Genomic DNA, 27,940 nt, shown 5'->3' with positions numbered 1-27,940 from the left:
GTTAATGAAATAAATTTGAAATATATGTACATGATATTAAACGATATATAATGATAAACAACAATAACAAGCAAACCAAAACATATTTAATATAAAAAAAAAAAAATGAAAATAGTCGATTTGAAAAAAAAAAAAAATCGGATAAAACAAAACAGCAAATGAATTACATCAAATACAGACTAAATACATGAGAATCGCATATTTAACTAATCTCTTTGCTCCTTCGGTAATGCATCTTCTTGAACATCTTTGAGAGCCATATGTATCTAATATCTGGGGTCTATTTATAGGTATTAATAACAAAGCTATCATATTTGGAATTATGGAAATATAATTGGACTGCAATAGAACGAGATGATAAAAAATACAAAAGTAGAGAAGAAAGAAGCTCAAAAATTTGTCGTTCATTGGACGCTATTCAGATCTTCTGGAGTCTGGAATTAATCCAAAACCAGTATGAAGTAAGAATAATTAGTAATCAACTTAGGTGACTTACAATGAAAACCACCGGTTACTTCTTGTAACTGTGCAATGATTTCTTGAGAAGATCCATCCAGTCCAGCCCTATTAACAGTATGCAAGATTGCATCAGTCCAATAAACCTGGTCACCTATCGGGTCATATTCAACACCTACGGGAAACGTCAGACCGGTCAAAGGAAGTACAGTGAAAGACTGATTGACGAAACTGTAGTCCTTCGCCTCTGCCATTAGAATCACAGCCTGTTCTGCTTCAGCCATGAACAACTTGTCAGCTGCAATGACAAAAAAAAGAGTCACACACACACCCACACCCCACAGACATGTACATACATATGTACACGGTAGTTGTAAAAATTGTAACACCCAGCATATCTCAATTATTGTAGTTGTTTTCATTCAGTTGGCCATTTAGATACCAATATAATAGTTGAAATGACTTTAAAAGTTATCACTATGCTTTAAAATTAACCGAATATATAGTTATGCATTTCGAACTTCCTCTATTATCTATTGTGTGTAAGGCCACCAACAGATAAAACTTAAAACAAGGGTAATAACATCAAAACTATTAAATTTCTCTCTATACAGTGCGTATCAAAAAAAAGGTTACACTTAGAAAAAATCCTGTAGAATTATACATTTGTAATATCCTGAAGAAAAGCAAATGGCGATATAACTGTCAAAAATAATTCTGCATGAGTGAGCACCACTTACTTTTGAAAAGTTAGTGGAAAATGATTTGCGCAGAATTTTGAAATAGTTATGCGAATAAAAGTAGACCTTAATCATGAAGAACACATGGAAATTAGCTAGTAAAATTGATTTGAAGATATCTTTTACCCTTTTAAATTAGTTTCCTTGCTCAAAACACTCCGAAAAGTGCCACTGCGCCCCAACTCACTCCCCCACACACCGAGGCCATCGTGACGATATTTGCTTTACACTGAGCTGTGATTTACATGAAATGGCTTAGGTTTGATTTTCATTTTGTTAATCATTGTCAAGCTTGAGAAAAGTGTAGAGAAACAAGTATTTAATGAAAAATGAAATGTAAACCCACTTTATATGATAAAAACTTAGTGGAAAAATGCTTGATATATCTGATATAAACTTTTGTTCAGATTCAGTTATGTCCTCAGATCCAGCTGGCACGAAAAGGGTAAAGGTTGTGCTTACTAAGTGTTGAATATTCAATTTGGGTGGCAAAACTGTTACAATAATTATGCTTGAATGTATCCGTTTTTTTTCAATTGACTAAAAGTGCCTGGGAATGTGAGAGAAATGTTTCGCAGGGTAAGTTTGATTTCGCCCTTTCCCCTTGACACAGCGTGAAAACGAGCATTTCTGCGCAAACAGATTTCTGCGAGCTTTACAAAAATGGACAGTGCTCACTCAAGTGTAACATTCTGTCAAAAATTTTACTTTTGTTGGATAGATGAGACCCAAACCCAAGATTATATGTGAAAAACTTTTGTTCAGATTCAGTTATGTCCTCAGATCCAGCTGGCACGAAAAGGGTAAAGGTTGTGCTTACTAAGTGTTGAATATTCAATTTGGGTGGCAAAACTGTTACAATAATTATGCTTGAATGTATCCGTTTTTTTTTCAATTGACTAAAAGTGCCTGGGAATGTATGAGAAATGTTTCGCAGGGTAAGTTTGATTTCGCCCTTTCCCCTTGACACAGCGTGAAAACGAGCATTTCTGCGCAAACAGATTTCTGCGAGCTTTACAAAAATGGACAGTGCTCACTCAAGTGTAACATTCTGTCAAAAAATTTACTTTTGTTGGATAGATGAGACCCAAACCCAAAAATATATGTGAAAAAATTACCCACATTTGCATATTTTTTAATTCCCAGAGCTTTTTCAAAGTGTAAACTTTTTTTTTGATACGCACTGTATAGAGTATAACAAAGAATTTTATGATGATTAAAAAAAGGCATTTGATGGAGTAAAATAAAGTGGTAGCATATTGTGTTGGAATATAACAAAACAAAATTTGAGAGTCCCAATGTTTTATTTGTACACGCCGTACACACACACACACCCTCACCCTATCTCACACACACACACATATATTTATATATGAACTGTATATAAAATATCATAATTGGTTTAGTCAAATGCCGTGGATATCAAATCATACGTTTCAAAAGGAGCGTTGCTCTAAAAAATGAAAGGTTAACAGACGTGTTTTTCATGAATGTTTAAAAAATGATTTTGAATGGTCTTTTTTGTCGCATCATTGGCACTGACGAAGAGTGTGACCTTTACCTTTCATTTTTTGAGAGCTACGCTCCTTTTAAAATATATATCGGTGTGTGGGGGTGCTTTGTGTGTGTGTAAATATTGAAGGCGGGGGACGTTTCTATAAGTGTTAAGAACAGGCAGCCAAAACAAATCATCGACAAAGGAAAGTATATACATCTATTACAAAAGTAAATCACTTTAAAAGAATGACGGAATGGTTATTATCAAAACTGTTCGTCATTTGCATATGAATTTATTTTTTTGCAAATTTAGGTGTTTAAAAAAATCCCATTGATCGCTCAACTACACGTGAGTGAAATTCGTAGAATAATAACAATTAGCAAAATTGTTTAAGAGAATCATATAATTTTGAGAAAATATTAAGATACCAGACCAGTCGATAACATTTCATCTACACTCTAAAAAAATATTGGGTAAAAATGTTCCAAGAGGGTAATTATGTGTCCAACCAACATTGGGCATTTCTTTCGGGTATTTGTATTTATCAAGTGTGATGAAAATTTTGCCCTTCCGAAAATAATTGCTGCCTATTTTTTAACGTTACTGTACAATAAATTATGTTTCCGGCAAATTGTTCCCCAAATTGGTTGAACGCATAATTACCCTCGGGCTGGATAAATTAAAAAATAAAAAATTACAGTGTAAACTATATGATTTCACATTTATCAGGATCAGGCAATAACTATTCGCGCATTTTTTTAAACGAAAAAAAAAATCAAAGTGACTTACTGCAAATGGAGGATGAAATACATCCACCACAGATGATCATGAACCAAACAGTCAGCCGAGGATCCATTTCTGGTTTCCTTCTTTTTTCACGACTTTGTCACGGTTTTGAACCTCCCCAATACTCAAAAAGAGATTATCTAGACTCCAAGAAATAACAAAAAGGAATGTATATGTATATATGTATATATATATATATATATATATATATATATATATATATATATATATGTATATGTGTGTATAATAATAATATGTATATATTTGTGTGTGTGACCTACCACCCCAAAACCAACAATAAGTCGATCAAAATGAATATTGAAATTTTTATTTAACTTGAAAATTCATTTCAAGATTCAAGATTCAAGAGATTCAAGATAATTTATTGTCATGTATAAAAATACACAAAATTCACTTTCGGGCATAGTTACAGACATGAATACGATAAACAATGACATAAATAATACATTAAACAAACAATCATAACTTTTAAAATATGTATTGCACAATTGTACGAGAAGAAAAGAGAGAGAAGGTAAGGGGGAGAATGAGATCATAGAGGATAGATGAGAAAAAATAGAAGATAATAAAAGAAGAGAAGTTAGAGAGAAATAGGACAATGCAATTGTGCAACCTACTTGCACAGTACCAGTCACACATCTCAACACCCGTGTACCCGTCCTACCAGAGAACGATAGATTATCTAATGCTCTCTGACCGAAACAGGCAAACAGGTGCCGAGGACGTACGACTGGCACTGTACCTCCACCCAGCAACCCCCACACCAGAGTACCATTCTGTCGCGACCGCAATCACCATACAACAACTACCCAGTGTTCAAAAGAACCACGCACATTTCCTCACATTCTACACACAACCCCCCCCCCCACCCATGTACACTCCTCTACAAATATGTCAATCATACGCTCAGACAGTACACCGTACATCCACTCAAACATAAGTCAATATGAAGGGCACCCTGATGTGAGGATGCTTAGATGGAGACATAGAGACAATAAATCATCCGTTATATAGCAATAAAAACACCTATGTAATACTGTAGTAAAAAAGTTAAAAGCTGCGCGGCTGAGGTAGGAGAGCAAGGAAGTGAGAGAGAGAGAGGGGGTATAAAATGACATTGTAACTTCCTATACTTTGTAATAAATAATAAATAACATATATGAATTGGTAAATCAATAAGTAATGTGCATGCATACAAATAGATCTACATAAAGTATATATAAAAAGTGGTAATGATCAAGTATGGTGGACCAAGCCATACGTACAATGTACTGTGCAATAATCTAAACCAGGGGGCAATACATTCCTCCGCGGTTAACGGCCCCGATGCGCCAGGTACGGAGACCAGAGCGCTAAGGCAAGCCCGGTCCGCAAAGTACCACGTCCAACAGCCCACCCCGACCACCGCCTCCACAAGACCAACACCGCACCCCCAACAACGACACACTCCAGGACGGACCCCAGACCCCACCGACAACCGTAGGTATACATCGCCCACAGCCCTCGGCAAGCATCGGGACTCCGAAAAAGAATTATCGCCGCGGGGGACCCTGCAAAGCCGCCGGACGCGCGTTTCCGTTTTACACCCTGGCGAAGGCATTTTCCGCAAAAATAGCCACAAAGCGACTAGTGAAGAGTCTACACACGTCGCTGGTTGCAGCGTGCGACACAGGCGAGTCCCACACCACCGCATGCAATCTGCATAGTTACTGAATAGAGTTCCTCGGCACTTCATGTACAGAGAGCAGTCATATGAGTGAAATCCGAACATGCTTTTGCAGTTACTTTTTTATGAAAAGTTATGAAAAAGTTTTTTTCTAAATAAAAATTATTAACTAAATGAATCGAATGACATACAAAATAAAAATAAACAGATACATATAATAGAAAGAAAATTGAAGTTTGATGGATTGATACACTTAGATGCCGAAAGATAGATACAGAAGACTGATAAATTGATAGAGACATAGATAGATAGATAGATAGATAGATAGATAGATAGATAGATAGATATACAGATATATAGATAGATAGATAGATAGATAGATAGATAGATAGATAGAAGTAGAGAGAGAGAGAGAGAGAGTAAGACAGAGAGATGGATATATAGATAGATAGATAGATAGATAGATAGATAGATAGATAGATAGAAGTAGAGAGAGAGAAAGACAGAGAGATGGATAGATAGATAGATAGATAGATAGATAGATAGATAGATAGATAGAAGTAGAGAGAGAGAAAGACAGAGAGATGGATAGATAGATAGATAGATAGATAGATAGATGGGGGAGAGAACTTGAGAGATGGAGAGATGTTATAGATAGATAGATAGATATATGGACGGATAAAGAGAAATAGAGAGAGAGAAAAAAAGACAGACAGATGGATAGATAGAGAGAGAGAGAGAGAGATAGAGAATCTGAGAGATAGATATATGTTAGATAGATAGATAAAGAATGAGAGAGACAGAGAAGATTAACAGATAGATAGATACTGTAGTTACATAGATAGATAGAGATAGAATTTGAGAGATAGATAAATTAATAGATAGATGGGGGAGAGAACTTGAGAGATGGAGAGATGTTATAGATAGATAGATAGATAGATATATATATGGACGGATAAAGAGAAATAGAGAGAGAGAAAAAAAGACAGACAGATGGATAGATAGAGAGAGAGAGAGAGAGAGATAGAGAATCTGAGAGATAGATAGATGTTAGATAGATAGATAAAGAATGAGAGAGACAGAGAAGATTAACAGATATATAGATACTGTAGTTACATAGATAGATAGAGATAGAATTTGAGAGATAGATAAATTAATAGATAGATGGGGGAGAGAACTTGAGAGATGGAGAGATGTTATAGATAGATAGATAGATAGATAGATAGATAGATAGATAGATAGATAGATATATGGACGGATAAAGGGAAATAGAGAGAGAGAAAAAAAGACAGACAGATGGATAGATAGAGAGAGAGAGAGAAGGAGAGAGATAGAGAATCTGAGAGATAGATAGATGTTAGATAGATAGATAAAGAATGAGAAAGACAGAGAAGATTAACAGATAGATAGATACTGTCGTTACATAGATAGATAGATAGATAGATAGATAGATAGATATAGATATAATTTGAAAGATAGATATATAGACGGATAGAGAGAAATAGACAGACAGATTGATAGATAGATAGAGAGAGAGATAATTTGAGAGACAGACAGACAGATGGATAGAGAGAATTCGAGAGATAGATAGACGGATAGAGAGAAACAGAGAGAGAAAAAGACAGACAGATGGATAGATGAGAGAATTTGAGAGAGAGAGGGAGATATATATATATATATATATATATATATATATATATTGGATTTTATTGCAATAAAAACTATCAAAATAAAATCACAAGCAGTCAAAGACTGAAATAAGTGAATGTTTACATACAAAATATAAAGTAAACATTATAAATAAATATCAAATACAATACAAATTCATACAAATGAAAAAGAAATGTATCATAAATAAATACAAAAGGCCAAAAGTACTACAAAGTGTCACCAAAGAAGAAACAAGCGGAATGAAAGATTAAGAAGAAAGAGGAGAGAGAAGAGGAAAGAGGTGAGAGAAGGGAAAGAAATTGGGATAAGACAAAGAGAAGGGAAAGCAAGAGGTGGAATTTGAAAGAGAATAGGAGGCAACCTTCAGAAAAAAACTCGTTATGCAATACAAAACATTTAACAATGGTAACAAGTAAATAAAGTAGTAATTCAATCGAATCGAGCACAAAAAGGGAAAAGTCGAGCTGAGGAAATAGACTCCAGAAGGAAGTCGAAGCAGTGTTGATATTGCACGAGTAGATTAATAGATGGATAGAGAGAAATAAAAGAGAGACAGATGGATAGATAGAGAATTTGAGAGATAGATGTTAGATGGATAAATAGATAGACAGATAGATAGGTAGATAGAGAATGAGAGAGACAGAGTAGATAGACAAATTAACAGATAGATATATCATGTAGTTCCATAGATTGATTTATAACATAGATAGTGGATAGACAGATATGATAGATATAAGGATAGATATAATATGAAAAAAAGTAATTATGTGTTTTATTTTTCAATATTTTAGCTATTATTCGTTTTCATTCATATAAACGATCATGTGCGATAAAGTAAAAAAAAAAAATCATGAAGCCAACTTATATAGTTCAGCGGAACAACCAAAATACAGAGACTGAAGCTTTTGGTCTATAAACTCAGCTGCATTTGCACGTATGTTCTGCGGATATCTTCGGTGCGGACTTTTGGATCGCGCGCCCAGCTGATTATGTAAACAAACGTAGACGTAGACTCTTCACTAGTCGCTTTGTGGCTATTTTTCCGGAAAATGCCTTCGCCAGGGTGTAAAACGGAAACGCGCAAGCCGGACGAGAGGGCGACGCCGAACCGATCAAGACAGTGCCCAGCGAGACAGCAAAACGCAGCACTTCAAGCGGCCGAGCCCACCCGCACTTGGACTCCGCCCCACGACGCATACATGCCAGGAACCGCAGAAGCATAATGCCTGAAAAATAATACATGTAAATGATGGAATCTATTAAAGGTTAAACATACTGAGGTAATTCAAATCCCTGTCAAGGGTACACTACAAGTTACACAAATGCACTTTGATATATGTGCGGGGGGGGGGGGGGGTGTTGCAAGAAAGTATCTACAACCAGATGCCAAATTCAGATTTAAAATTCAAAAGTGGCAGATAAACCTCAACCAAGGCGAGTCCATTAATTTCCGTCAACACAAGAAGCAGGCCAACAGTCAATCAATCGCAAACCTACAATTAGTAAAAGATTTATGAATAATTGACATTACAACCTAAAATTGACATACAATCGATTGTGAGTCTCCTGCAACACCCTAATAGATCATATTGCAAATTTGTGGTATTGAATGCTCAAAAGCACACCGTAGACAGACAATATATAGAACATTCAATAAAATGCATACATGTAATTACATGATTACACCTCAGTTAACTGCCCAGAGTTATAATTTATTTTGCCAGTTTTATTATGTTTAAGATATGTGTTGTGCATGCATGTGCACATACTATCTGATACACACCAAAACATTTAGTTTGCTAGTGGTAGAATGAGATGCAAGTACATTTGTACAAGGAGAAAATACACCCTACTTCATCATCTGACCAATTTGCTATTGAAAGCTCTACTTTGACACCTGTTCTATTGCACTTCCCCCTATGGTGATAATCTCATTGTCCCTTCTGCCAGTTTTACGAAAGTCCAATGCCATCTCTTTGGTTTTCTGGGTATTTAGAATCAGTGATGTCTGTTGACACCATTCGACAAAATCATCAACACACTTCCTGTATGCTGTTTCTTCATTATTCTGAATTAATCCTACTATACATGTGTCATCAGCATATTTCAAAACATGGCAAGATGGGCTAACTGGACTATCACTGGTTAATAGTGAACACAAAATGGGACTTAAAACACAACCCTGCGGTGCACCTACATTCAGTGTCCTACTGTCGGAGGCTACTTCTCCATGGTGAACTTGTTGTACCCGATTAGTCATAAAATCACCTATCCACAATGACAGATACGGGTTAACTTTCATTACAGAGTGTAGCTTCTCTATTAAAACCTTTGGTACAATGGTATTAAAGGCTGAAGAGAAATCGATATACAAAACTCTGACATAAGATTTACTCTGCTCTAAATGTTTGATTATTGTATGTAACAAGTAGGTTATAGCATCATCAACAGATCTGTTATTCCTATATGCAAACTGAAGTGGGTCAAGGTAATCCCTAGTCTGCTTAGCCAGAGTTTCCTTAACCAGTTTTTCGAAACACTTCATTATAACAGGCGTAAGAGCAACTGGTCTGAAATCATTAAGTGTAGTAGGCTTAGGAACCTTTGGAATTGGAATGATTTTTGAGCATTTCCAAATATTGGGTACATGAGAAACATCAAAAGACCATTGGAATAACCTACAGAAAATGTGGCATAACTGCTGTGCACACAACTTAAGAAGTTTACCTGACAGACCATCAGGTCTGTCCTAAGCAGTCTAAAAAAGTAGTGTGAAAGAAACTCTTGTATCTTTTCTTTTATTCAAGTTCACGACTCATATTTTCACAGTATGAAGAAGAAGCATCGTCCTTTCAGATACGCATTTTTTTGGGGGGGTTTTGGAGAGTAAATTACTATTTTGGCTATTTACGGAGAATCTAACCTGGCGACTTATTGGTGGTATTGAGTGGTAGGTCACACACACACGCACACACCCTCATATATATGTATATATACAACTACACACAGTTATTTATCTATTCCTAAAGTTAACAGTTTATGACTAAAATGACTGATTTATCATCAAGGTCTTATTATACATGATAAAAACAATATCCGATTTATTTTTATGGAAAAATATGAATTAAGGCTCATTTTTTATAACAGATATTGCGTCATGTTTGATTTTGAAATTCCCATATATCTAAAATACGAACTGCCACGGTATTACCACGGTATTTGTCATAATGGCAAAGTTAGACTATGGTCACAAGTCCAAAATTAAGCCAATTTCGCCCGGGCACCGACCGGCGGCCGTCCGGGCACCACTGGTTTTGGGGGCATCGCTCGGTCGCCGCTCTAGGTTTAGCGCAGAGTAAAAATTCAGGCGGTGCCTGCTCACTTTTCACTCGCCGCCTGAAATACGCTCGGCGCCCGGTTGGTCGCCGTCCGGGCGCCGACGTAATCGAGCGGTCACCGTCGAACGATTTAGGTTCAAAATTGAACTCGTTGGATCAACAGCTGTCGATCGGTCATCGACCGGTCGCCGGCCGGTCAGAGATCGGTCGATAATCTGGCGGCGAATTCAAGATCGGACGGAAGATTACCTAAAGATATGCCGATGGCCGGTGGGGGACCGCCCGGGATTTGGTGGGTCGTAAGCCGATCACTCCTCGGACGCCAAAACAGATAAGTTTCCCGATTTGACCCAAATTTGGCCTTGAGTAATGAATAATCGACCGGGCACTGCTCGGCCACAGCTAAGTATTTTACAGCCCGCTCGACAACTATAAAAATCGTTCGGCAATGCCTGAATTCCAGCGGCTCCCGAGCAGGCTATTAATCGGTCGGTCGCCGCTCTGAGTTGTGACTGAAGCCTAACAAAAGTTGCAACTTTTTATTAAACGGCCCCCTGGGCTCCGTAACACATAGGTTAACGATTTATCGTACGTTTGACTTTCACGATTGATTGCATATTGTAGTATTTGCAATTAATCGTAGAAAAATGTTTTACGATCATTACAAAGCTTTGTGTTACAAGCCCCGGATTGTTACCACCTAATATGGAGAATGGGTCGTGCGTTTAAGCTTGACTTTAAACATTTTTTTTTAATTTATATTTTGAAGATTTGTTTCTATTAATTTTCATAATTTTATGAAATAAAAGGAACAATAATCAGACAATATCAAAAGATCTTGCTACATTGAAGAACAATAATTCAAAGGGAAACACTACAATCAAAAGTGAAAAGTGATACAGGCTATTAACAACATAAATATAACCGGTGGTTTTGATTAAATATGCATTACAAAAATTACAACAGGGGACTCAACAGGGGACCATTTCCTATAGTGTATATTTTTTGTTTAGCCGCAATCAATTCAATACGTCTGATATTGGAAATAAATGCTACAAGACCAATTGAAGAGACCAATTAAATTCTGCATCTCTTCATATGGATAAAGAGTCTACATACAAAAGGGAGTAAATCCACTTTTGCTCATTCTTCATAAATGAAGATTTTTTTCATTTCACCCAAATTTATATTTCTTTTCAGGAAGTTCTTGATCTATGCCGAAGAATCATCCATTTAGGCAACAAAAAAATGACAATTTAAAAAATCATGCAGATGTCCTTTATTTTTTAATGTTTGTTTTTTAATCTATAATTATTATATATTTAGTCCAGTTTGCATAAAACATAATTCAAGTTGTGCTATGTCATATATAGCTTCTTCCTGTAACTAATAAGCAGACTTGTAAACCATTTCAATAAATCTGATATTGGAAAAAAATGCAACAAGACCAATTAAAGAGACCAATGGAGTTCTCCATCTCTGCATATGAATAAAGAGTCTACATGCAAAAGGGAATAAATCCACCTTTGCTCATTCTTCATAAATGATTATTTTTTTCACCAAAACCTATGTTTCTTTTCAGGAAGTTCTTGATCTTTGTCGGAGAGTCATCAATATAGGCAACAAAAGTGACAATTGAAAAGATCCTGCAGGTGTCTTTTAATTTGTAACGTTTCTTTATTTATTATAATTATTATGAATTTAGTCCCTTTTGCATGAAAACCTGTTTCAAGTTGTGCTATGTCAGATAAAGCTTCATCCTGTAAACAGACTTGTAAACCATTTCAATACCTAGACTCACAATGGGAAGGTTGGGGGAAGAGGAATACGTTCACGTTAAACCTTCTGTACATGTGTTACCCGTCTTGATTTTTCATGCAAAAGGGACTTAATCCTTCAAAATATCAATTCGTTAGAAATAGAAGAAATCTGCAGGATTATTTTTTAAAGGAGAATGAAACTCTTGGAGCAAGTTAGCTTTTGTGAAAGCAGAAAAATCAAAGAATAAGATCAACAAAAGTTTGAGTAAAATAGGACTAGCAATAGAAGAGTTATGAGCATTTGAATGTCTAGATCACTAATGCTATGGAGATCCTCCCATTGGCAATGCGACCAAGATCTATGATGTCACAGATGAACAACTCTCCCCTTTTGGAGACTGAAAATATACCCCAAAACATCTCTTTTTGCTCATTCTAATCATATGACAAACGATTCATCAATGATATAATGTTGTGAAACCTCTGTACTTGTCCTCTCATAAAGAGAACACCTCACCTTGTGATAGACTCTATAAAAGTGAGAATATAAGTGAAATATCTACTAAAGTAATGAGGGAGTTGTACGTGTGTGACATCACAGATCTTGGTCGCATTGCCAATAGGAGGATTTACATGGCATTAGCGATCTCAATATTCAAATGCTCATAACTTTCTTATTATTCATTCAATCTTCCTCAAACTTTCAACAATATGTTTCTTTGATTTTTCTCTTTGATATGGATTCAGCTGGTTTCAAGGGTTTCATTCTCCTTTAACTATGATCATTTTTAACCTATATTGATGACTTTTATACATCGGAACAAACCTTTGTGAAAGGAAACAAAAATGTGGGTGAAATAAACAAAAAATTATATAGATGAAATCAAGGTGAATTTAGTCAATTTTGCATGAAAACGTAAATTTCATGTCCCACGATAGAGAAGAAGTCTAACACTAACCTAAGAAAGAGTGGGCTCTGCAATCTCTGCCTAGAAGAGAAGTATATAATTATCACCAATAGCAAAGAGTGCCTCAACAAAAGGTCAGAAATAATATCAAAGTGCCGCCACAGACATCGGCAAAGACCTCCAGAAAACCAATGTCACACATTGTGTGACGACCCATCGCAGCACGCAGACACAACCAAGTCGTCAAATCATCAGTCTGCCTGAAGATCGCCGAAAGCGTGAAACCGACGGTAGTAGACCGAACTGACCAAGGTATGAATATATATGTAGATATATATATATATATCTTTTTGGCTGGGGGAGGGGTGTTAATGGAACATACTAAGCAATCGTAAGAGAATGCAATATTTATTTTGTAAAATTTCTTTCCCATTTACAACTTGCTGTTTCATTTTGCTGTGGATCTTCTTCACAGAAAAAGGGAAAATCCAAGAAGTATATATTTGTGTAAAGTATTCTGATGTGCTGATGATTTCAAAGACAAATAAAACTAGTACCGAGGGGTACAATAGATATGTCAAAAGTAAAACATAATGACCCAACATACAACCAAAATATTTGACTGATTAAAAAATAAAATATTACAAGTTTCTGAGATTGTATTGATGATACCCTAACACAATTCATAATCGTAGACTTTCAAGAAAACTTTGGACAGCCTTTTCCTGACAGGATAATTTGTAATAAGTAGTAAATTGTTTGTACATACATATCAACTGACTAGAGAATAAGTAAGTACATTGTTTGAAGGTTTCACGAGCGTAAAACATTCGCCATAAACTCGTGTGTTACAGCGGCAATAAAAAAAAATCAGGATACAATTTGAGGGCTTGTTACAATCGTCTGCGTAGGCGTAGCGGAGATAGCCACGCCCTGTTGTGAAAACCAGGGGAGTTTTTCTTGAAAGGGTGTGTTTAGTATTTTTTTTCAGCAGTTGTTTTAATGAAAATTATTCATCAAATAATAACAGCAATATAATCATATATTATCATATATTTATAGATTATTGGCAGTAGCTTACAAATGACGTGGGGCTTAGAGGCGCTTGCCTCCCCCCACAAATCAAAATAATTAACAACCCCCAACAAAAAAGGGGATAGGAGTGAAAGAAAAGAGATTAAGGTGAACTATATAATTTTCTTAAATTTCTATGTCAAATATGATACAAAATATGATTTTTGTAACAATCTTGAACATTTTCTTGCTCTTTCACAACTTTTATTAAATTTTGCACGATACGACATTTCTGGCCCCCTCAAAGTCTTGGGCTCATTACGCCACTGATTATAGGAGAAAAAAAGAAGAGAGCTTGCCATTTTTCGTGAATTTGAATAAAATTTTAATGAAGTAATGCTAGCAGGCGCAGTCTTAGGAGAGGGCGCGGGGGGGGGGGGGGTGGTTACGGACTGAAGCTCCCTACACACACACAAACATTGACCACAAAGAAAGCAAATTGATGTTTAATAATGTAGATCATATATGCATATATGTATTGATTAATGCAGCATTCCATTCATGTTGTCAAGTGATCTAAATTCAAAGTTTTTACTACTCAAATTCGAAAATTTTCTCGCTCGGTCGCTAAATGCTCCCTCACAAAAATAGCATCTAAATGCAGAAAATATTAATGCTCTCTTAAAGTGCGAGTTTATGAAGGCTATGATCTCCTGCAATATAATAGACTACCTTGCATTTTTTCTCATTACCCTCCATATATATTTACCCACCACGAATATAACCACGAATAATATACTTATGCCATAAAATTGAAGTTTTAACTTTAAACATATCAGTGGTTTTGTCAAACGAGCTCCGAATTTTTGTCATTGTTTAGGATACATATTTTTTTTCTGGAAATGTCTCTGTCGCCATATACTTCTAGATTGATGCTAAACTAATAAAACATATAGTTTAGAATCAAGAATGTCTCTCCATGTTTTGGACAATAACCCCAAATTTTCGGCGCGCTCTGTGCGCACTTATAATGCAGACTTTTACACGTAAAGAACACCAACAAAATTACATTTTCTAACTTCAATGGTATTTTCATGTCAAGTTTGGTGGTTTTAGAGCGCTTTCAGATGTTTTTCAAACATAACTTGCCCACATAAAAGGTTTTACTTGAATCATTTTCTCCGTAGTCAACGCATTCCCTCGTATTATTTTCAAGGGGTGTCATAGGGCAGGCATTACAAACCCATCTCTTGCCATGTTTTTGTATACCTTTTTACGTTGAGTCTCTAAATTTTGTATAGGGCTATCGACAATAGGCCATTTTTATTGTATTATAATAAACCAACGTCGAAAATTTAAACAAATGATAATAATAATAATTATTATTATTGTCTAAAACAGCGCCCAAATTCTAGATCCTTCACAATTCCATAAAGCCATACTGAACAATTGAATTAATAAAAGTGTGATAAAACAAATCAGTGGTGTAGTGAGACACTAACTTTCACTAATTTTGAGGGGCCAGTTATGGCATATTGGGCAATTTATTATTTTTTTATTGTGAAAGTTTATACATTTCTATAAAAAAAATATGTCATGATATTTCACCCTTCTCTCTTTTTGTTTTCTTGGTCGTGAACAATTTTTGGGGATAAGCGCCCCAAGCCTCCCCCCCCCGTATGTACGCCACTAAAGCAAATTACTTTGAAACTGGCTTTCCATCGTTACCTGCTAGTAGTATTATAATTGTTTTCATGTAGGGCAACCAAGTCGACGCGTACATGTATATGGGCCTGTGCACCGCGACGACTATTGAAAATGAATATACCTTCATGATTTTTGAAGAAAAAAATGTGTTTTTAATCCGTTTTTCCTTTCTCAGTTACACGCACACACACCCTCAGCTCACACATATGGCTACATACCTACACACAAATAATCAAATGGTACAAGGTACTACTCAGCACAGCGTTTTTTGTAAAGGTCCCCCGGTTGTCTCGAAAAGGTGCGTTAATTTGATTTCCTTCTCTTACCCCACCCTTTCGTGAAAAGCTTCCCCGGTTTTCTTTAAAGGGTGCGGCAACCCCTGCTCCGCAAACGCAGACATCGACAAAAGCTAAATATCAGAGAGTTGAATGTTTACTACCAGTTGATAGGGTACATATTTGCCATTCCATTCATTCTCTTTATCTCTCTCCTTTCATTCCCATTTTTCTTACTTTAGGGATCAGCAAACCCGTGGTGATAAGACGCGAAAATTATGATCAAATATTCACTCTTTAAATTCAAATTTGTACAACTGAGACCAGTACAATTGACGATAATCGCGTCGAGGATTGACAATAGATCAACGAGACATAAGGGAATTTCCCTTTTCTTTTATTCTTCACATTTTTTTCCATTAACGTCTTCTTTGTTTGTCACTTTTCAATAATAATGATGATAACAGTAACAATTATTGTTGGTGTTGTTGCCAGCATAATTATTATCATCATTATAATTATAGTTGTTTATCATGATGAAAATCATAAAAGAGTGGAATTTAAGGGGAATATGAAAAAAATATTGAAAAGGGAAAACACAATGACAGAATAAAACAAAATGAAATGATGTGCTGAAACTGAATGATTGATGCTACCTCCGCCACAAGCAGTGGCGTACCGTGGGTCGCGGCATTGGGGGGGGGGGGCACCAGCAAAAATTTTGAGTCAATTAGTGAGCGCGCGAAGCGCGCTCAGTTGCCAGGTATACTGACCTAATAGAGACATTCTAAGGATAATGCCATTAAACGAATATGTATCTCACTGATCAAATATTGCGAGCGCAAAGCGCGAGCTGAAAATTGTTGATATTCAGACCTAAAAAGGAACATTATAATCAATTTTTTGTAATCATGATACGTACCTGTCTCGCTAACAATGCGAGCGCGAAACGCGAGCTGATTTTTTTTATATATTGTCCCCAAACAGGGAGATTTTAAGGACTGTATTTTAGGAATCAATTGAGTGTATACATATCTCACCATAGTCATCTAATGCGAGTACCAAGAGCTTGCTGATTTTGTTAGAATTACATCTAAACACGTGAAGCACTTGTAGTCATTGTAATCAACATACGCATCTCACTAATCAGATATTGCGAGCACGAAGCGTGAGCTGAAAACACTGGCGTAAATCCGTGTTGATGGGTGGGGGGGATAACTGAAATATTTTGGCATTTTTTTTTCAATCATGTTTTTAGATATGCAAGGAATTGTCAATGATATGTCCACAGTGGCGTATCGTGGGTCACGGCATTGGGGGGGGGGGGCATCAGCAAAATTGTTGAATCACCGAGTGAGTGCGCTAATGAGCGCGCGAAGCGCGCTCAGTTGTTAGTTATACTGACCTCATAGAGACATTTTAAGGACAATGTCATTAAACGGGTATGTATCTCACTGATCAAATAATGCGAGCGAATTGATTTATATTCACACCTAAAAAGGGACATTATCATCAAATTTGTGTAATCATGATATGTACCTGTCTCGCTAAACAATGCGAGCGCGAAGCGCGAGCTAAAAATTTAGATAATTCAGACCTGAAGTGGGGCATTCTAAGGTTTCTTTGTAGGAATTAACTAGGACCATACGTATTTCATTAACCAAATGATGCCAGCGCGAGCTCAAAATTTTTGATACATTCAGTTCAGAAGAAGGGACATTTTAAGGATTGATTTTAGGAATTCATTAAGAGCAGACATATCTCACCAATCCACTAATGCGAACGTAATCACGGAAATGAAATGTTTCATATATACGAAGACCTTAACATGGAGCAATCACTTTTTTAGTCATGAAAAAGAAGCATATGTCACTACATAAAACAATGATAACTCAAGTGCTAGGAAATATATTTGGTTTATATTGACTTGAAAACGGGATGTTTTAGTACAACAGGATTATATATCTCGTTAAACAGACAATGCGAGCACCAGGAACAATGAAGACGTAGGCCCTGGGCAAATTATGTTTCATAAAATCATGATAAAAATGTTTCTTATGTATAATGTAACATAACATAATTATAATATAATATAACATTATAATGAATAATATTTTCTTCTTTCCCACTACGTTTCTCTTCCTTTCTCCCTCTTTTCTCATTTTCCCCCTTTCCCCGTTTTTTTTTGGTCAGCCGATGGGGGGGGGGGGGGGGGGGGGTGTGCCCCCATGCCCCCCGTAGTTACGCCACTGTATGTCCATATGGCAAATACCCCTCCAATATTATTATCCTTTTTACCCCATGATGGTTTAATGGTTTTATTAGAGATTATATTAAAAAAAATTGACATTCCATCTTATTCCCTTCCCAAAGACCCCAACATTGATGAATTGGAAGCAAAGGGAGGTTTCTCTTCAATGTTATAATAAGGACATAAGTATTTCGTTTGGAAATGGTGAATTGGCTCTTCATTAGCATTTTATTATTCAATAATATTGTTTTAGTTGTTAAGCGGTATTTTGGGAAGAATTTTCACCAATAAAACAATTATCTTTTGTGATTTTTTTTCATTTATTTCGTAAAAAGTGGGGGGGATGTTTGTACAGGCCATCCCCCCTCCTCGAAAAGTGGGGGGGGGGGATATATCCCCCCATCCCCCCGGGATTTACGCCATTGGCTGAAAATGAAGGAAATTCTTATCTCAAGAGGGGCATTTTAAGGCTTGTTTGTAGGAATTCACTAAACCATACGTATTTCACTGACCAAATGATGCGAGCGCGAAGCGCGAGCTGAAAATTTTTGATATCCAGAAAAAGGGACAGTTTAAGGACTGATTTTAGGAATTAATGGAGAGCAGACATATCTCGCCAATCCACTAATGCAAACGTAATCAAGAACAGGAAATGCTTTATATTAAGACCTTAACATGGGGCAATCAGTTTAAGTAGTTATGAAAAAAGAAGCATAGGGGGCCAATGTCACTACAAAAAACAATAATAACTGAAAGTGCGAGAAAATATATTTGGTGTATATGACTTGAAAACGGGAGGTTTTAGTACAACAGGATTATATATCTCGTTAAACAGACAATGCGAGCACCAGGAACAATGAAGATATAGGCCCTGAGCAAATTATGCTTCATAAAGTTATGATAAAAATGTTTCTTATGTAATATAGCGTTACATAATTTATAATAATATAACATAATGAATGATAATTTTTTCTTTCCCACTACGTTTCTCTTCCTTTCTCCCTCTTTTTTCTCCTTTCCCCCCTTTTCTTTGTTCAGCCGATTGGGGGGGGGGGGGGGGGTACGTGCCCCCCATGCCCCCCCCCCCCGTAGTTACGCCACTTGCCACAAGTGCTAAATATACTACTCCAATAGCAGTTTCTATTGATAGCTATTACCTTACTATTTTTACTCCTACTTCTGCTACTTGAATATAACAATGTAGGGGCAGGGCCGTAGCCAGAATAATTATGTGGGGGTTGTACCAGCTTAATTAGCCAACTAAATTTGGCGCGACAGCGTGCGCGATTGCGCGCACGGGGGGGGGGGGGGGCTGATAGGGATGTGCCAGTTGATAGGGTACATATTTGCCATTCCACATCAGATCAAAAAAGGTACCTCGACTGGCTCATTAGGAAAACAAAATAATAAAAATCGGCATTCATGACGACCTCTCCAAACGGGATCAAACTCATCATCTGAACGGTAAAAAGGTCCTCATTCTTCCGCCAGTCAAAGTAGTTCCAAAATTTGGGACAAGGTGTAGCGTGATGTTGATCGTTATTTGATTAATCTCTTTGTGCCCCCACGTATATCAATTCTCTTTTGCTCTTTCTCCCCTTTCCTCTTATTCGAGATATCATTTTTTTCCTGTAACTATTTGTCTCCATGTAAATCATTTTTTTCATCTTTTTTTTGCTTTGACATGACGCTATTTCATTTCCTAACGGATGGTGATTCTTGTTTTTCATTTCAATTTTGTCTAAATATTTTATGTGGGTGTCATCCTGACTATAACCATAATATATTAAAAAAAAATACCCTACCCAACAGCAGCGTTCTAGTGCCCCCCCCCCCCCCGACTCTCTGTCCATCTCTCTATCTTTCGCTTTCGTTCTTTTTTTCTCTCACTATTAATATTACTGTCTCCCTGTTATTACCCTTTTAACTAAATGCCATGATATTATTTGCGTAGAATGCTGTCCGACATAATAAAAAACGTTACCACTCATATCGTTACTCGATATATTTTTTTAGAATCCCTAAGATAAACTTTCGTAATTACAATCCGTTAAAAATAGCCTATAATCATGTTAAATTTTGAAAGATATTTTTACAACTTTCATTGTCATTGTAATGATTATAATTTCATGTTCTCGTGTTCTTTTCTTATTCTTCTCAGTCTACTTCCTTTCCACATACTTTACTTTCATTCTTCCACTTTTCTTTGTCTACCTGGATCTTTCTTACAGTAGCGTTACGAATTCCAAGGGCACAATTTCTACAGTACTTGGGAGCGAGTGGGGCAAGTGAGAAAAAAAAATCACCTTCTTAATACAAACAATCGAATTTCGTAATATATTTGGACCCAATATCCATTTAACGAAAATATCTCGCCCCTTTTCCTTTCCTTTTTTCTGTTCTCTCTCTTTCTCTCTCTCCTTTCACTCCCATTTTTCTTACTTTAGGGATCAGCAAACCCGTGGTGATAAGACGCGACCATTATGATCAAATATTCACTCTTTAAATTCAAATTTGTACAACTGAGACCAGTACAATTGACGATAATCGCGTGGAGTATTGACAATAAATCAACGAGACATAAGGGAATTTCCCTTTTCTTTTATTCTTCACATTTTTTTTTCCATTAACGTTTTCTTTGTTTCTCACTTTTCAATAATAATGATGATTACAGTAACAATTATTGTTGGTGTTGTTGCCAGCATAATTATTATTATCATTCTAATTATAGTTGTTTATCATGATGAAAATCATAAAAGAGTGGAATTTAAGGGGAATACAAAAAAATAATGAAAAGTGAAAACACAATGACAGAATAAAAGAAAATGAAATGACGTGCTGAAACTGAATGATTGATGCTACCTCCGCCACAAGTACTAAATGTATTACTCCAATAGCAGTTTCTATTGCTAGATATTACCTTACTATTTTTACTCCTAATTCTGCTACTTGAATATAACAATGTAGGGGCAGGGCCGTAGCCAGAATAATTATGTGGGGGGGGGATGTACCAGCTTAATTAGCCAACTAAATTTGGCGCCACAGCGTGCGCGATTGCGCGCACGGGGGGGGGGGGTTGGATGATGGGGATGTGCCCCCCCAGTAGCGTAACGTTGGTCACGGCATGGGGGGCACCAGCAACAAATTTTAGTCACTTAGTTGGTGCGCGAAGCGCGCTCAATAGCCAGGTATACTGACCCAATAACAAAAAAATAAAAGACTGCCATTGAAAGGATATGTATCTCGCTGATCAAATAACACGAGCACGAAGCGCTTGCTGAAACTATGAAATTATGGTATTATTTGACCTCAAACAGGGACATTTTACGGATTTTTTCTTTTCTTCTCACCATAGTCATTTAATGCCAGCGCGAAACGTGAGCTTGTTTTTTTTTAGAATTACACCTAAAAACATGAAGTCATTGTTATCATAGTACGTATCTTTCCAATCAAATATTGCGAGCGCGAAGCGTGAGCTGAAAATTTGTTATATTCAGACTTGAAAAGGGGCATTCTAAAGCCTTTTTTCGGAATTCAGTGAGACCATAATTATGTATTTCACCCACCATATAATGCGAGCGCGACGTGCTTGCTGAATCTTTTTTATATTCAGACCAGAAGAAAGGGGCATTTTGGGGTCTGTTTTAGGAATCCATGAGCCGATATATCTCACCACCAATCTACTAATGCAAACGTTAGCATGGACTGAAAATGTTTTATATTCAGACCTAAAAAGTGGCAATCACTTTACTCTTGAAAACAAGCAAATGTTGCTACATGAAATAATAAAAGCTCGTAGTGCGAGGAAATATATTTGGGGTATAATGACTTGAAAACGGGATGTTTTAGTGTCATTTAATCCCGTTGAACAGGACTTTTTTCTCATTAATTATACAATATGCAAGCACCAGGAGAGATGAACACATAGGCCCTAAGCAAAATATGGAAAAAGTTTGGAAAAAAAGTAATATAATATATAATATATGTAAGCCTACTAACTAATTTGTTTTTGTATTTTTTGCCAACTGTAAACTCGTTGACTTGGCATAATGAATTTGCCAACTTTAGTTTTATGAATTTGATTTGTGACGTCATATGCGAGCAGCATTTATACATAGTGAATGGTAACAAATCAATGAATGTTCATTTTCTCAGAAACGGTTTTATTGTACCTTTTGTACATCAATAGACAAATCATTTCACAACCGATCATGAATAGATAACAAAAATAAGTCATCAGGAACCATTAAAAAAATGAAATTCATGCATCTTTATTGGACAGCTGCTAGTTTATGACGTCAACAATAAAAAACTTAAAAGATTGAGAGAGTTCGGATGAGTGTGAAAGTGCCAATCACTAATACTGTTAAAAAGATAAGATTTCAGTTTAGATTTGAAGGTCTCCAGTGATGATATAATTCTTAAATTCAACGGCAGATCATTTCAGAACGTAGGTGCTGAGGCAGAGAAAGCTTCCACACCATATGCTGTGTTTTAGGAGTCTTGCTGGTGTGATGATCTTAGGCTACGAGCTGGTGTATAAGGCATGACACGGTCTTGTAGTTATTTTGGTGCCATACCATTTATCACTCTCCAAGTGAGAAGAGGTATTTACAATTTTATTCGCTTCCGGATAGGCAACCAATTTAACTTTTGGAGAATCGGTGAAATGTGTTGATATTTTGACGTACCAGTTAAAATCCTGGCAGCTGTATTCTGAGCATACTGAAGTTTATTGACATTGCGTGACGTTATAAAAAAGAAGCGTTTCCATCATCTAATCGGGAGAGTACAATAATGTTAACATAATGAATATTATTGTATACTGATTGACATTTTTTCTTTAAATGTGCATACACTGACATATTTTCGTCAAAATAACACCTATATTGGATGACAAAGCTTTAATCTAGGAGTCCCCATCCTGCATAGTGCGGTCTTTAATTAAATGACTTTGTGATTTAGAACTAATAATCAATAACTCTGTTTTACTTTCACTTAATTTCAACCTATTATTTAGCATCCATGACCGCATATCATATTTTGTATTTTGTAAATGACGCCTAGTAGACAACTCGACAACTCACTAGCAAGATCAGTTGGATCAAACGAAACATACAGTTGTGTATCGTTCGCATATATAAGAATGTTTACGCCATGTTTATGTTCAATTTTTACCAAAGGACTAGAATAGATGGCAAAAAACAACGACCCGAGGACTGAACCTTACGGCACTCCGAAAGGAAGATTAACAGGAGATAACATCTTTTCACCGATCTTGACAACCAGTGATCTTTCATGAAGATAAGATTTATGCCACAACATTCCAAATGATCCAAAAGCAAGTCATGGTCAACAGTATCAAATGCTGACGAAAGATTGACAAGCAGAAGGCGGAAAACAGCCTTCTCTGTCATCAACAGCACGAAGAGTATCATTTGATACACGAACAAAAGCAGTTTCTACCCCATGACATTTCCTGTATTCAGATTGGAAATTTTCAAAGTATTCATTGTCCAAAAAATGGTCAGTTAGACGCCCAGCCAAAACCAATTTCTTTAACACAAACTTTAAATTAGAGACAGGTCTATAGTTTTTGTAATTCCTCCGAGTCTAACGATGGATTTTTCAAAAGAAGAGTGACAAGTGCCTGCTTGAAATCATGAATAATTATGAACAAGGCTCGGAACATCCCCGGCCCAAAGAGTATATATGAAAAAACAACAACCTTGTACTTCCAAAGTAATGATCCTCCAAACGTAGAAATATAAAAATATGCATTTTATATAAAAGAAAGAAGGTGAAAAAGACAATCTTACACTAAATATAAGCAGATTTTTGGATTGGAAAATGGTGTATGGGAAAGGCAAATGTATGGCTTTAAATGCCAAAAAAGTGCATATGAAGAGTCACTAAAGTACATTTCTTATTTCTTGTCAACAAAGTCTTGATAAATCTTGAAAACACAGAGTAATTATATCATTTAATAAAACAATAAAAATCGGAATGTAGGTTTTGCTATCAATAAAAAAATAGGAAACTTTTTACAAATTCCTTAGTATTAAGATTTGCAACAAACTTACGTGGAAAGTCCATCATGTTCTGTTAGTTTTATGATCAGACTTACAATTCATCTCGCCGCCATATATTCGCACTAATTTTTATATATAAGACAGTGGTCTTGCCTTTTCTAACACATTAAAATATCATAAAACGGCCAAATATGACAATGTATGCCTGTTTCAATTCGTCGGGCTTTTATTCTCAAGATCGACCTTTTTTCCGCAACAACCTCCGATGCTTTAACACGCAAATTGCACGGTTCACTAACTCACAGACGGTGGTACGGTGGTTTCAAACTCTCCTATCTTGTACATTGATGTAATTCCATGGCTGGCGTTTTAGGAATTCGACTGGGAGGAACCTTCCCAACCTTACATTTTATAATCACTGTGATTGGTAAAATATTGGCGTCGGACGTTATGAAGAACAAACGATTATCATAGTTATTGTCACTGACGCGCCAATGTGATCGGACCGCGCCATTCTTTAACAGGAACATACTATCTAGACCGCTCACGTTACACCAACATATACTCACGTGTACAGTACACAGTGTATACAACTACTTGGGTTTTGTTTTCATCAACAAAAGATAAAAGAATCACACATATTTAGAGTCAAATTACATGCCGGAAGATTTGTGCAAACCTGTCAAACGTTAGATTTCACCTATTTCGATCATGTCTATAGTGGATTCGTCCAAATCGTTTATAGCGCGATATGGCGCCATAGAGCTTACGAAGAATGTATTGCCATGTGTTGCGTTTCGCTGGCACGCGTATAATCTGCAGAGCGTCCGCAATTGGTCAAAAATTGAAAAGTTACTGTAAACTTTTCCATATGCTATTTTCATGTTGTCAATAATGTTGAAGAAACATATCTATAACATATTTACAACATTTGCCAGCTATGTTATTAAAATGTTGTGTTTGTATAGACCCTATTACTAATATTTGAAGGAATTGTTCATAAAATGTTTTCAAATCGTTTTGAAAGACCATACATTTTAACACCATTTCAACATTTCTTTGACAACATTATAATGCCGCGTATGTACAATGTTTTGAAAATATAATTTTGATAATATTAAGAAAATGTTGCAATGATGATTACTAATGTTTCAACGGATTTTTTTTTTTAATCGTTTTCAAAACATTCATTGTTTACAATGTGAAATTCATCATCAACGTTAACTTATCATGTAATTATGTAATTAAGTATTATTGAATAATTTAATTTGAGGAGTCCATGATTAACAAACATAGCTTCACAGTGGAGCTATTCATTTCCAAAATGTAATTTTCAGCTACAATTATTTCATGATCCATCCGCATTTCAAATGTATAATTTAGATAGATATGTCTTACATGTTAATTTATTAACTTTCAATTGATGTTATACTTAAATTTTCTATGGATTTTGTATACTGTTATGTTGAAAAAAAATGAAACGTTGACATAATGTAATTGTTTTTCGAACAACCCCGAAACAAACCAGATTCCAACGGTTTACCATCGTCACACTTACTTTTTTCTACTATTTAATTCAATCTATACTGCATACATATTTTGGATCATGCGCAATAACATGGTTATCAATAATACATTTTATATATTCAACCAGATGATATATTTCGCAGGCTGGATTATGTAAAAATAAAATGGCTAAGTGTAAAAAAGCGGCTCGGTGTAAAAATGGCAGAGGTAAAAATGGCAGAGGTAAAAATGGCAGAGGTAATAATGGCAGAGGTAAAAATGGCAAAGGTAAAAATGGCAGAGGTAAAAATGGCAGAGGTAAAAATGGCAGAGGTAAAAATGGCAAAGGTAAAAATGGCAGAGGTAAAAATGGCAGAGGTAAAAATGGCAGAGGTAAAAATGGCAAAGGTAAAAATGGCAGAGGTAATAACGGCAGAGGTAAAACATGACAGAGGTATAAATGGCCAGTCTTAAACCCCTATGCCAAAAAACCTAATACCCCCTCCATGTAGAGTAGATTAAATAAGAAAGGTTCTGAGAATAGAGAGAATAGAATGGGTAACATTTTTTTAATCATACGTAGATTTTCTGAACAAATTTGATAACACCTAAGTTGGTTTTTCTTAATATATTCCTGCATGGACTTTAATACATGCACAGCCTTCTCATGTCAAATCGCTCTTCTAATATTCAAATTTGAAGCACACTTTGGATCTCAAGTATTGTACTTAGTTCATTAAAGGGGAAATTCACCCTGACATAAAGTTTATTGTAAAAATAGCAGGAAATAATTAAAATGATATTGGTTAGGGCTTAAGGGAATCCATCAAAGATTTAAAAAGCTATTAGAATTTTATATTTTAATGGTGACGTTATTTTCTAGCCGTATTTTCCAAATCTGGTGTAATACAATATATCAATGAATAGTCATTAAAAAAATGAAAATGGTTTTTATTGTATTTTATTTTTTTTCAATTTCAATTTAAATTTATTTCATTTTCAACAGAACTAAGTAAAGTGGTCGAAATAATTACAATGAACTTATACAGACAATATAAAGTGAGGCATGTACAATATATGATATTTTTCCATAAGAAAAACAAAACAAAGTATTATATATTAGCAAAACATCATTATAAAATAAAATTCTGAGAAAATGGAGGGATCCACTAAAAACAGTGCTTGTATCGTGTGGACGCCTCTAAATAATTATTGTTGTATATCAACATACAAATCATTTCACATCCGCTCCTGAAAGACTTTTTTAGCAATCAGGAACCACTGATTAAAAATTTGAAAAGTAATACGTGGCAGCTGCTCGTATTATTACGTCACAGATCAAAACTTCAAACTTCTAATAATTTTTTTTTTTATTTGATGGGTTTTCCGTAAACCTTCACCAATATTTTTTTCTGCTATTTTTACAGTAAATAAATTTGAAATAAAATCCTTGATTCACTACACATTTCAAAATTCATGCGGTAACCGTAACCATAGAACGTAACTAGTTTAGGAACCTGACATCCACTTGGACTATATAGCTGCAATGAGGTATTTCTCTGAATAACTGAACGCTAATTGCTATTATTATATCATTTACATTGAACTATATACGTATCATATCAATGTCTATTAGGATCCATTATGATGTTGAAATATGAAAATTACTTTTATTACAGAACGTTTTGTTATTTTGTTGTTATCAAAGTAATGCAAGTGGTTCGAGGAAATCCCGAACTTGTCTATTTCAGTGTGTTAATGGTAGCGCACATTTGGTGTTTACATTAAAATTCGTTTGGTATGTATGTGATTAACTGATATTCTAATCTACAAAATGGCCAAGATAAATCATTTCATCACTCACTAATTGAAATCATTTTGGCATGAAAACGTTTGAGTTTAATCATATCAACGATAAATAATAGAGCTGACCTAAAATGAATAAAAAATCTAAATAATATCTTTTCAGTTCATAATCCTCATTGCGTCGATAGGAGTCCCTTCAAGGCCAATGATTATACCGATATTAACTGAAAGGGCTCTGTAGCATGCCATGATCTACACCTCTGTTATTTTTGCTTCTGCCATTTTTACCTCTGCCATTTTTACCCCTGCCAATTTTACCTCTGCCATTTTTATCTCTGCCATTTTTACCTCTGCCAATTTTACCTCTGCCATTTTTACCTCTGCCATTTTTACCTCTGCCATTTTTACCTCTGCCATTTTTACCTCTGCCACTTTTACCTCTGCCATTTTTACCTCTGCCATTATTACCTCTGCCATTTTTACCTCTGCCAATTTTACCTCTGCC

General features: G+C 35.7%; 1 protein-coding gene across 2 annotated transcripts in view; it reads right to left on the bottom strand.

The window, feature by feature from the left end:
- Positions 1–3,622, bottom strand: part of LOC129267250 (fibropellin-1-like) — a 28,143-nt gene extending 24,521 nt beyond the window's left edge. For both annotated transcript variants that reach the window (XM_064103078.1, XM_064103079.1), the window contains exons 1-2: positions 3,484–3,622; positions 497–754 (exon numbers count right to left, since the gene is read on the bottom strand). In XM_064103078.1, coding sequence (XP_063959148.1) covers positions 497–754; positions 3,484–3,550 — 325 coding nt within the window. In that variant the 5' untranslated portion in view covers positions 3,551–3,622. The remainder of the gene's footprint in view (positions 1–496; positions 755–3,483) is intronic.
- Between the last annotated feature and the right edge of the window lie 24,318 nt (positions 3,623–27,940).

Source organism: Lytechinus pictus, chromosome 8 (genome assembly GCF_037042905.1).
Source record: "Lytechinus pictus isolate F3 Inbred chromosome 8, Lp3.0, whole genome shotgun sequence".
Taxonomy (NCBI): domain Eukaryota; kingdom Metazoa; phylum Echinodermata; class Echinoidea; order Temnopleuroida; family Toxopneustidae; genus Lytechinus; species Lytechinus pictus.
This window is presented reverse-complemented; position numbering and strand designations above follow the sequence as displayed.